The 12,219-nt window shown below is 37.9% G+C and overlaps 1 protein-coding gene, 1 non-coding gene and 1 pseudogene across 3 annotated transcripts; 1 reads left to right on the top strand and 2 right to left on the bottom strand.

Annotated features, from left to right (window-relative positions):
• Positions 1-1,499: 1,499 nt before the first annotated feature.
• Positions 1,500-2,892, bottom strand: NDHT (Chaperone DnaJ-domain superfamily protein). Of its 2 annotated transcripts, none has more exons than XM_078300381.1 (3): positions 2,413-2,892; positions 1,653-2,073; positions 1,500-1,541 (listed from the first exon to the last, which is right to left on the bottom strand). In XM_078300381.1, exons 1-2 carry the CDS (start codon positions 2,730-2,732, stop codon positions 1,653-1,655), a joined length of 741 nt encoding a protein of 246 aa, XP_078156507.1. In that variant the 5' UTR covers positions 2,733-2,892; the 3' UTR covers positions 1,500-1,541. The 2 variants fall into 2 exon arrangements, with proteins under 2 accessions (XP_078156507.1, XP_078156508.1); XM_078300382.1 differs by having other exon boundaries at positions 1,500-1,532.
• Positions 2,893-3,049: 157 nt separating this feature from the next.
• On the bottom strand, positions 3,050-3,122 carry TRNAA-UGC (transfer RNA alanine (anticodon UGC)). The gene has a single exon. It is a non-coding gene; the product is annotated as a tRNA-Ala (tRNA).
• Positions 3,123-9,950: 6,828 nt separating this feature from the next.
• Positions 9,951-11,129, top strand: LOC144564469 (ribonuclease 1 pseudogene; annotated as a pseudogene).
• Positions 11,130-12,219: the final 1,090 nt, after the last annotated feature.

Here is a 12,219-nt window from a genome sequence, read left to right as displayed (position 1 = left end):
AAAAAAGGGAATGACTAACCCCCATTTAGTCCTCTATCTGTCCCCACTAACTGACGCGCACGTGCTAATTGCCACCAAAGAGCAAGATTAACGCGATTTTATTAATAGTCAAAACATATAGTATTCATCATACCTACGAATTTATAATATTCATACTTATTATCTATAATAGTCAAAACTAGAGGGGACCATTAATCTTGGGAATCAGTAACGACCAGGGGGACCGCTGGCGTCTTATGACAGCCTGGATTGGGGACCGCAACCGTCTGAAAGCGACATTTATCAAGATTGGGAACCACTACAGCTATATAGTATTTATATCTAAAACAATGAAGTATTCATATCTAACTAAAGAAGTATTCATGCTGACGATTACGAAGTATTCATATATGTTCGAAATAATTTATACAATTCAAAATTCAAAGTCAGATTTATCTCTCTCACCCCCACCTCTTCCAAGAAGTATTCATATCTAACATGAAGTATGCATATATAACAAATGAAGTATTCATATCTAATTAATAAAATATTCATATGTTCTACTTTGACAACCTTCGCTGGACTAGCATGGACCCCCTCCAATGGTGCACCACGCTCTCCCGGCCTAATCTTGACGGTGCACCACTCTCTCCTCGCCGGATCTCGACGGTACACCACGCTCTCCTCGCCGGATCTCGACGGTGCACCCGGATTAATTAATGCCAATCATTAATAATTACTTTTGTTAGTTAGGACAAGTTGGGCCGGGGAGACTGTTAGGGGACTATTTCTAGGGAGACAATATCTTTATTCAACAAAAAAATTGGGACTTAATTTAACTCTCTGAGGAACCAAGAGAACACTAGCTAGTTCAACAATCATTTAGCTCATTTTCTAGTCGACAACTACCAAATTGTCTGTTCATATTCCCAAATTTGCATTTTTTTCCCCCCTTTCCAATCAAGTTTAGTTTAGTATAAATCTCTTTTGCTCATCATGATCTCTTAAATAAAGCAAATAAATAGTTTCCTCAACAAGAAGTCAGAGATACGATCAAATAACAGATCGATATGAGCTAGGTTGAAAGCATTTCTTAAGACATTTTTCAGAGGTCAAACATAGCCAAAATCCAGATTTGGTCACAGAACTTCAATATTTTCTCCGGAGTCACTTGTATTTTATCCAGATTTAGTTGCCTGTTTCTTTGACATTCCTTCTGTGCAATGGACAGAAATGATGACAAGAGTAAGACCAATGGAAATCATCAATTTATACTAGAAAGATTCTCTTATCGGTTCAAATTCATGATCTAATCTGGATAAACTACAAATTCAACAGTAAAATGAGAATTTGGAGCAAAAGTACACCTTCAAAGAATTTTAACCATGTTTATAGCATCTTCTGTACGTTTTTAGCTTTTCTTAAGTTTACATCCAAGAAAGAAAGCCTGTCTAGCTAGCATCCTAGCAAAGGCTCCTTTCAAGGCAAGGTAAACACTATAAAGAAAGAGACGCAATCCAACATCCAAAGGCAAGTGCTTTCATGCCTGATTTCTGAGCTTCCTACCATTCAACATGAAAACTGTTTAGAAAAAGTAACTTATCAAGTATCAGGTACGAATCTTGATAACACTACTATACAACTTAATTTGCTTTTAAATCCATGAGTACTACCTAATAAGGTTCTTTGAAAACAACCACAAAGATGAGACATAGAATGCAGAAGAAAATAATCCCAATATCAATGGTCAGAGCTGCCAATGCCTGGTCACTTAGCTTCATATTTCTCCCACCAAGCCGATCGACCATGTCAGGAACGGGCTCGTAATTTATAATATCTTGTTCGAAAGGATCTTCCAACTTTGCCCTCATCTGCTGTATTCGCCTGCTCTCGGCCTCTTGTGCTAAAGTCCAGTCGTAAAATCGCCGACGTTCTTCATTGCTTAGAATGTTATATGCCTCTCTCAATCGAATGAATTTTTCAGATGCTGATTTCAGAGGTAGTGTGGTTGTATCAGGGTGGTACTCTTTTGATAGGCGACGGTATGCCGCTTTGATCTCCTCCATGTCTGCTTCGACAGGCACTCCTAAGAACCTATTTGTAAAGGTTACAGGGAAAAGATTCCCATGTTATAAAACCTCTATTTGCATCACCAAATGTGCCTAGTTCTTCAACTCTTTTCTTGATAGTCCATCAATATTCAAATTTTCATTTTGATGAAACCAGTATTATGGCTTGCCAAATTATCTATTTTACCTATTATTCCATAACATTACTCAATTTTCCAATTGAGCGTGCAATTCTTAGTTAAGGCATGTTATAGTTGCGACCGTTAAATAAATTTTTTAAAAAAAAAAAAATCAAGAATCATATTATGTGAGGGAAAATTAATAACAGAGACAATAGAAGATCAGACAGAATCAAAATCTTAACTGGTAATGAGACTCAGAGGCTTGACTAAGGAGATCCGCAAATTTCCTGCCCAAAAAATCCTCTTTATTCTGACTTTTACCGCCATTACCGTTTTCTCCCTCGGTTTCTTTCTTGGTTTTACCACCAATCCAGCCTTCATCCATGTTGTCCCAGTGAATCCTCGTATCCACCCTCCGTTTCCTCTTTTCCGTAGTGGCAGTTGGTTCATCTGACGGCTCAGATGCTGCGAGCACTCTCACTTCCCGCCTCCTGAATTGAAATCGCGATTTTCTGTTTGTGTGGAGGAGCGGGGAGAGGAAAGAGGAGGCCGTTGAGGCCATGTCAAGGGTAAGCAATGAGAAAGTATTGAGAGATTTTGGAGCCTTTTTATTTTTTCTTTCGGTAGAAAAATTAGGTGGTCACTGTAGTGTTTTAAATGAAGGAAAATGGTAGCCACTGGCAATATCTTTCTCCAAAAAAAATACTGAAGGAAAACGAGGTTGGGAGGGAGGAAAGATTTATCGAGACCGCCATTCACCTGATTGGGTTGCTGATAAACAATTTAAATTTTACTTTTCAATTAACTTCCAGCCACATGTTTTCGTTTGGTTACAAGAAGATCGGGAGAAAATAAAACATAAAAGGCCTCATAAAAACGTGGAGATGCGGGGGATCGAACCCCGTGCCTCTCGCATGCAAAGCGAGCGCTCTACCATTTGAGCTACATCCCCATTTTGTTACATATGATTTTGGTTATTATATCATAAAACTTTATACTAATAAATTATCATATAATTTCGCTTAATATTAATATTTCGTTAAACAAACCAAAATAAGTTAAAGAAGTTATTTACATGATGAAAGTACGTATATACTGGCGAATAAAATAAGAGATGGGCAAATAGTAAATGAAACTACGTGTAGAAAAGAAAACAAATTGTCATCATACATGTCTCTCTATTTTTTTCGAACTTATGACCTCTCACACGAAGATATAATATTAAGATACAATTTTGGAGCGCTGGTTAGTTCTCAAATATGTCATTTTTTTATCCTTTGTTTCACTTGGTCAAAGACAAAAACATAGAAAAAAATATATATAAGTTGTCAAATGCGATAAAAATTAATCTGGATTTTTCATATATAATATGTTAATACCCTATATATTTTGGAGATAACTAATAAATATTAAAGATGTCATTGTTAGGATAAAGACTATCTAGGTAATCTCGTAATATACTAAAGTAAAGTTTCATGTGTAATATATATTTAATTGACCAATGAACTTCTAATAACAAAACGGTTTAAATTTAAAAATAAAAATAAGAAATTAAAATATTATAAGTGTTGATTTAGAATATTAGGTTGGTTTACAGCAACGTATGTCCTCTCAATTTCGATATTTATAATTGAATTTGAAGTTTATATATAAGGAATATATTTTATTCCATTTTATGTGTTGTTCATATTTTCTCCAGTAAGACACCTATAAATATATGTATGAGCACCTCCTTTACCAGCATCGATTACAAAAACTATATTACAATAGAATATAAAGAAAGATTAACCATGAAAAGCTTGACAATTGTTCCTTTTGCTGTTCTTTGCTTTTTAGCATAAGTGTTGAGTGCACAAGGATATGCCTATGATTTCTTCTACTTCGTTCAACAGGTAAATTTATTAACATGTTTCAATAGATTTCTAGGGAAAAATGAATTGTATTTTTCTTTGTTCTCATACAAGCCTATATAGGCGTTACATCTTTCATTCAAGTCCCTAAACTTTTCTATAATCCTTTTTACCAAAAGGACCCTATAAAACCCAAAATACCGAAAACATACAATAAATCTCAACACTCCCCCTCAAGATGGGCAAAAGATATACATCAAGCCCATCTTGTCACATAACCTAGCTAGATCTATCGAGCTAAGTCCTTTGGTGAGGCAATCAGCTACTTGATCTCCCGTAGCTACATGGCTAAGCTCCAATAGTCCACTTTCCAGCTTTTCCTTTATGAAGAACCTATCGATCTCCACATGCTTGGTTCTGTCATGCTGCACAGGATTGTTGGCAATGCTGATCGCTGATTTGCTATCACACCACAACTTCATTTTGGCTCCGTGATTCACCTTGAGATCTTCCAGTAACCTCTTCAGTCACAGCATCTCAGCAACTCCCAATGCCATAGCCCTGTACTCAGCTTCTGCCGTCGATCTCGCAACAACCGGCTGCTTCTTGCTCCTCCAGGAGACCAGGTTGCCCCCTACAAACATGCAGTAGCCAGATGTGGACCTCCTGTCATCTTGGCAACTAGCCCAGTCAGAGTCACAATAGCCCTCAATGTTCATGTGCCCATTCTGCCTGAAGATCAAGCCTTTTTTCCGGTGCACTCTTCAGGTACCTTAGGATATGATACACTGCGTCCATATGGCCCTTCCTAGGGTCATGCATGTAGCGGCTCACCACGCTTACTGCAAATGAGATATCAGGACGAGTGTGACCCAAATAGATCAATCTGCCTACCAGTCTCTGGTACCTTTCACGATCAACCTGTTCTCCTGCCTCTACACTCATCTTGGCCTTCACATCAATTGGAGAAACTGCAGGCCTGCACCTGTCACACCCCGGGACAACCCGCCACGTATTTACACGTAAGGCGTGTGCACATCACATACATTATCAATAACAATATAAGTAAAGCCACATTTATTTCATAATGAAACGAGTTTAACAAACGATCATGGCGGACATGGCTAGTAACACAAACACTGCCATGCCTGCTCAATGTATCAATTATTGAATCATGGGAACAAAAATAAACAATATGTGGCATTTATCAATCATAAGCCTTCCCGTTGATTAGTCTCACTCTTGTTCTTGCTCGACTTCTTCATCTTCATTACCTCTGCTCGTTGACCTCCTAATCCACGCCCCTTCTATCCGTGCTCATTCCTGGCCTCATCATTTTCTGGAACCCACATAAAAGTAGAACGGGTGAGAGATCGAACATTCTCTCAGTGCGGGATTTAGTTCCAGCCCGGATATTTGTAAAATCTTCCTTTTTAATATATTAAACAACTTTATTTAATCAACAACTAAAATGCAATCTATATTACCCTATCATGCAATGACTACCATTCATATGAGTACTTGTTACTTTAAATCTTATTATTCACTGATCATTACTTTGCTTATGATACGTTATATCTCAAACCCGACTGCAACTAGCATTCCCTGCATATCGGTCCCGATCGCGACTAGCAATCCCCGCGTATCGGCCTTTCAAATATCAAACCCGACTGCGACTAGCAATCCCCGCATATCGGTCCCGACCGTGACTAGCAATCCCCACGTATCGGCCTTTCAAATATCGAACCCGACTGCGACTAGCATTCCCCACATATCGGTCCCGACCACGACTAGCAATCCCCGTGTATCGGCCTTTCCAACATCGAACCCGACTGCGACTAGCATTCCCCGCATATCGGTCCCGACCGCGACTAGCAGCCCCCGCGTATCGGCCTTTCCATTCATTCATCTCACAGCGATCGTTCGTTTTCTTATGCTAATGTTATACTCAATCGATATATTCTATTCATGTCATATGTTCCAAACGAAATAATCATATAATTTATTCTCTAAACAAAGCCAAAGGGGTTGTTCGAATCAACATGCACAATTTCATAAATAAAAATATAATGCACACAAAGGAATAAGTAAATAATTTTACAAACAGTCCAGGAAACCCGCACCTGCTACCGTGGTGTAGTTCACTCCCGCTTTTACGTTACTCTTTACTTCAGTACTCGGACCTAAACCATGTAACACGATTTCCAAATTAATATTTATACATATATTTTCATTTGTTAGTTACTAGACCAACTATTGTTATGTACAATCTGAATTGTAAATCCATATATACACATAGTATAATTTTATCATAGGATCACACATATACTAAAATCTATTTGACCGAACAAATTTCCTAATATTTAAATAGAAACATAATTGTTACTATAAACATAATGGATTTATTTTCTCAAGAAGAAAGATATCTATATTATTGATAAGCTTTTAGAATATAGTTCCTTGTAATAAAAATAGTTCTAGGGTTATCTATGAAAAATTACCATCTAATAAAATAATAGATGCAAATCAAAGATTTTGATGAAATTCCGTGGGTGTTTAAGAACAATCTAAACAAATCAGAACTTCTGACAAATTTTGATTATGAACATAATATATCATTTTAAAAATAATTAATCATTCAAAAACAAAATCAAAACTCTGTACTTCATGAAATTTCAAGAATTAATGAGTATTGAAATCACTACTAATTTCCAACTATTATCAAAAGATTATCAAATAATATAATACATCCTAATATATAAAATCATTTCAGAAATTATTGAAATCCTTATCAAATAAATAAGTATAACATAACGAAGTTTATATAATAGGATAAAATTTTGTACGAATAAATAAGTATAATATAAAAATTATATAAATAGAAGATAGAGGAAATCAAACCGGTGAGTATTATAATTGTCTAATCAGTTAAGTAATAATTGAAAATCATCAATATTAATTAGCGGAGAAAATGACCAACTATAGATATCTAACCTTGTTTCTTAATCTTCTATGAACAATTAGCGAAGAGAGTATGGGACACAGAAGGCTTTTTAATTATGCAAGTGGTTCATTTATAACGGGAGATGTTGTTCAGACGAATAGGCGCTATTTAAATTTGTAACTTGCATATCAAACAGGCGGCATATTACGATCAGTTATTTTGGAGGTTATCAATTTGAATTTAGGTATATCTTATATTACAACTCTTGGCTGTTGAAACAAATGGATTGTATTGGTTCCAAAATTAATTTGCTACGATCCTCTATATAGGCTATTTAAATCATGATCTACAATGGAATCTATTAGTTTCTTTTCACGGCATTTTAATTTATAAAATTTATTACTTTGTTAAATTAAATAAGTGTAAGAAGAAAAATAACATAGAAGAATGAATAACTATATACACTATTTATGTTGTACCTTAATTTAATATTTTAATTTATGTGGCGTTACAGCACCCCAACATGCCTGTCTCACTGAGTAAGTCCAGGACATACTTCCTCTGAGATAGAACAATCCCCTCTGCTCCACGAGCCACCTCAATCCCATGGAAGTACCTAAGTTGTCCCAGATCTTTTACCTCGAATTCCTTCCCCAATTTTTCCTTCAACTGTGCAATCTCCCCCTCATCATCCCCGGTAATGATCATATTATCGACATACACAGCCAGCATAGTAATGTGACCACCATGTTGTCGAAAGAACACCGTGTGGTCGGCATTGATCTGCTGATAGCCCGTACCTACCATAGCCATCCTGAATCTATCAAACCAGGCCCGAGGGGACTGCTTCAGTCCATAAAGAGATTTCTTGAGCCTGCACACCTTACCCTCCGTTTGTTTTGTGCCAAAACCCGGTGGGACCTCCATGTATACCTCCTCCAGCAAATCACCGTGAAGGAAGGCATTCTTCACATCGAGCTGGTGCAACTTCCACCCCCCATTCGCTGCTAAGGAAACAAGTGTCCGTACTGTGCTCATCTTCGCCACGGGTGCAAAGGTCTCATCATAGTCGATACCATAAGTCTGACTGTACCCCTTCGCCACCAATCGGGCCTTGTAACGCTCAACCCGACCCTCTGGGCTTTGCTTCACAGTAAAGACCCACTTGCATCCAACTGCCTTCTTGTCTGGTGGTAGTGACACAAGCTTGCAGGTTTTGTTCTTAGCGAGAGCCTCGAGCTCTTCTAGCATGGCTGCTTTCCACTTTGGATCCTCCTTAGCAACCTGCCAACACTTGGGTAAAATAACAGAGTTCAACGATACAATAAATGCTCCATGTGCTGGTGATATGCTAGAGTAAGAGACAAACTGGGCAATGTCATGTGGAAAACCATAGCGATCAGGAGGATGTCCCGCATTGGACCGAGAGGTCCGTCTCAATGACATGGGAGTGGGAGGAGAATCAAGAGGAATTATATCACCTGAGTACTCTGAATCTGAGGTGGATGGTGTAAGTGCCGCAGGAGTCGAAGTAGGCATGGACAAGGGACTTGGCACAGGTGGCACTATAGGCACGACTCCCTCACTCTGCTTATTTCTCCTCACATACACCTCACGGTATCTCGACTCCCCCTGAGCCTGAGTACTACCACCTTCGGGCTCATTTCTCTCAACTTCCGGCTCACCCACAGCCGAATCCTCCCTTTGCGGCTCAACCCTGGCCGAATCCTCATTTTTCGGCTCAACCCTAGCCGAATCCTGCTTTTCCGGCTCAATCCTAGTCGAATCCATCAGTGGGCAAGGAATATCACTCACACTCACCATCCTCCTCTCACCATCACTACTACTCTCTCCCTCTCGCCTCATACCTCTTGTATCGAGCGAGTCTCCAAAGGGTGATGTAGTCTCTGAGGAGTAGTAAGGTTCGAGCTCACGAAATGTAACATCCATACTCACAAACAATCTCCTCTCTACTGGACTCCAGCACACATAACCCTTTTGAGTACCAGAGTAACCCACAAAGATGCATTTCACCGCTCTGGGATCCAACTTTCCCACTGTTGGTCTGTTGTCTTTCACAAAGCACACACAGCCAAATACCTTTGGAGAAATAATACCCCCATTATCTCCTTTCAACATCACACACGGAGTCTGCCAGTCCAACACTCTAGATGGCATTCTGTTGATCAATTGTGCGGCTGTCATGACTGCTTGTCCCCACAAATGTTTCGGAACATTCATGGAGATCATCATGCACCGGGCTACCTCCAACAAGTGTCTATTCTTCCTCTCTGCCACTCCATTTTGTGCTGGTGTGTAAGGGCACGTGGTCTGATGATGTATCTCATGAACTGACAAATACTCCTCGAATGCCTTGTTTGTATATTCGGTCCCATTATCGGATCTCAGTGCCTTCACCACAGCACCGAACTGAGTCTGAGCCGTCTTATGAAAATCCTTGAAGCAAGCAAGTACATCATTCTTGTTTTTCATCAAGTACAACCATGTGACACGAGAATAACAATCGATGAAAGTCACAAAAAATCTATACCCATTTATCGAAGTTGTTGAGCAAGGCCCCCACACATCCGAGTGTACCAGATCAAAGGCATGAGAACTCCTAATTCCTGAGCTTGCATACGAACTCCTTGTGTGCTTCCCAAACTCACATCCATCACACACAAGTTTCTGTTTGTCAGCTTTCTCATACTTTGATGGATACAAATGTTCCAGTAGGCTGAAGGAAGAGTGCCCCATCTGTCGATGAATCAGAAGCAACTCATCATCCACACTCACCCCAGATCCTCCTGCCTCCACTCTATCGACCACAGATGCCAGCGCTGTGTCCATACCTTTTCTATCCATGTACCACAACCCATCACGCCATGTGCCAGTTCCAAGTATTCGACCTGTCCCCTTCTCCTGAAAGACCATCTTTGGAATATCAAAGGTCACAATGCATTTCTGCTCACGAATAATAGCACTAATGGACACCAGGTTTACGGGAAAGGAAGGAGCATGCAACACATTTGTCAGAGTCACTGAATCGATACATCTCACAGTACCCTTACCAACCACGGGCCGGACAGTACCATCGGCTATTTGAATGCTATCTGGGACTGCTAGGTAACTGATATCGAATTTTTAGTTCATTTTGATACCAAGGTGAATTTAAACACCAGTATTGAGTTGAATATTCCATACATATAGAAGGTTTGTTCAAATTAAATGATGAATGTATATTTTTTTTTTAATATCAAAAATGTTAGCTTCAATGAAGTGACTATATAGCTTCCAAGTAGGCGTGCATTATTTCATGGTATTCATATTTTCAGTAGGGAGATAAATCTCCCATTTTGTGACATATACAACAGATCTCCGATCATCATATATATTACTCTTTAAGAATTTAGTAAAAAATGGAATACACTTTAATTTGTGAAAGGAACAAACAAAATAACTATTTCTTTTGCAGCACCAAGTAGAAGCTATATAATACATCAAATTAGCTACAATTTACTTTATGCAGTACAATTATTTGAAAATAACAAGATCCTCAAAGAGATCATTGAGAAGTAGTAATTTATTTGCAGATTCAAGATTTACTTAGCAGCTTACAAATAAATTGGGCATCATTTGCTGATAGTGCAGCGATAGCACTTCATTTTGGCAGTACGAGTGGGACAAGCACGGCACATGCTCTGAAACTGTTCTGGATGAGCACTCTTATTTCCTAGATGCACTCACTCTCAAGAGCACAACTAAAGTTCTTTCATGCCTCAAAACTGCAAGTAATGAAGAAGTCTTTTTCATTCACAAAAAAAAAAAAAAAAAAAAAAAAAGTTTCTTAAATAGTCCAATTCATAGGACAAAAAATAACCAAATTGCATTTGCATTTTGATGAAAACAAAATTGTTGATTTCTTGACATGTATTTGCCAGATATTTCGCGGAACGGTAGATCCTATACTTTAACTAGCATTAAGAATGCAATCACCTCATGTATTGGTCATGTACCTTGGATCGAGTGCAATAAGGATGCATCGGGTCGCTACCAATTGTATCAGGTCTACATCTGTGTTGACCATTCTGGCACAATATTGATAGATTGTCCTGTTTTTCCAACTGGTGCATGTGGTTCATCGATTATCTTCCCAACCTTCTAATGCTTCTCGAATAAAGACAGGATCTATAGGTCAATTTCTATGCTATTGACAGAACAATTCCATTGATCTTTCCCTTGTTTCCTCAAATGAATAAATACAGTTCCTCTGCTCTGTAATGGATGCAACTATTTTTCTAATTTTTAATAAATGTGAATAATATATAATTATCACTCTGTATTATTGTAACAAAATTGATCTCCTGTATCAACGGACTGTTTCATTTTTTTCTAATTATTTTCATGTAATTATTGCAAATGTATTCATGGTTTGTCTTATTAGTAAACAAAAGTTTGTTATTGGATTGAACATCAGGTCTACTGGTTGAAAAATTAATCTTACTTGTATTCCATCCTCTTTTTTATTAAAATGAAACGCCCTATAAATCGGTACTCACCTTTTGCTTGGAAATACCAATACCACAATTAATTAGAAAAAACTTGGTGAAGGGTTCTTCTGTGATATGGTGAATTTTTTTTTTTTTTAAATCTGACTCATTGAGGAAAAAGTAAAGAAAAATGTTCTGAAACAAGTTGATCACACATGCTATATTTCACCTGATTCAGTTTAACTTGTAGTTAGAAAAAAATTTGGCAGCCCCTGCCAAGTTTCTCAAAAAAAGTAGAAAGTATATTGTTTTTTATATTTCCATGTTTCTTGGACACGACATAATTAGATTTGAGAGACGTGACAAAAGTTTCCACAGTAGCATGGATGAGAAATTTTGTCTACTTACAAGTGAATAGCACATTTTTTTTCCTTTTCTTCACAGTTAAATATATGGGTGACAAAAAAATGGACCAAATCGACTCTACAGAAAGAAGTTATATATCCTCCAACACAATTGTCCAGTAGTCTAATTATACGAAGAAATGCTAAATTTAATAGGCTTGCCTTGGTGGAGAATGTAAAATGTTTGGTTTGCCGAGGAAAATGTAACCATGACTCGCCTGTGAAACAAAGTAGCAACATATTCCATCTATTTTTTTCAAATTTATTTCTTCTAGTTCGACTGTTATTTTCATTGATCACGGTTTATTTAATTTCATTACTTATATCAAGTTTGTATTAAAGTTAATACTGCATTCGAGAA

This window comes from Carex rostrata, chromosome 1 (assembly GCF_964058835.1).
Source record: "Carex rostrata chromosome 1, lpCarRost1.2, whole genome shotgun sequence".
Classification (NCBI taxonomy): domain Eukaryota; kingdom Viridiplantae; phylum Streptophyta; class Magnoliopsida; order Poales; family Cyperaceae; genus Carex; species Carex rostrata.
Note: the sequence above shows the minus strand (reverse complement) of the source record. Positions and strands in the feature narration are given on the sequence as shown.

Coding starts and splice junctions, on each gene's coding strand:
- NDHT (XM_078300381.1), bottom strand. CDS start 2,732: ATGGCCTCAACGGCCTCCTCTTTCCTCTCCCCGCTCCTCCACACAAAC. Junction 2,074..2,412: donor GCCTCTGAGTCTCATTACCA/GTTAAGATTTTG, acceptor CTTTACAAATAG/GTTCTTAGGAGTGCCTGTCG.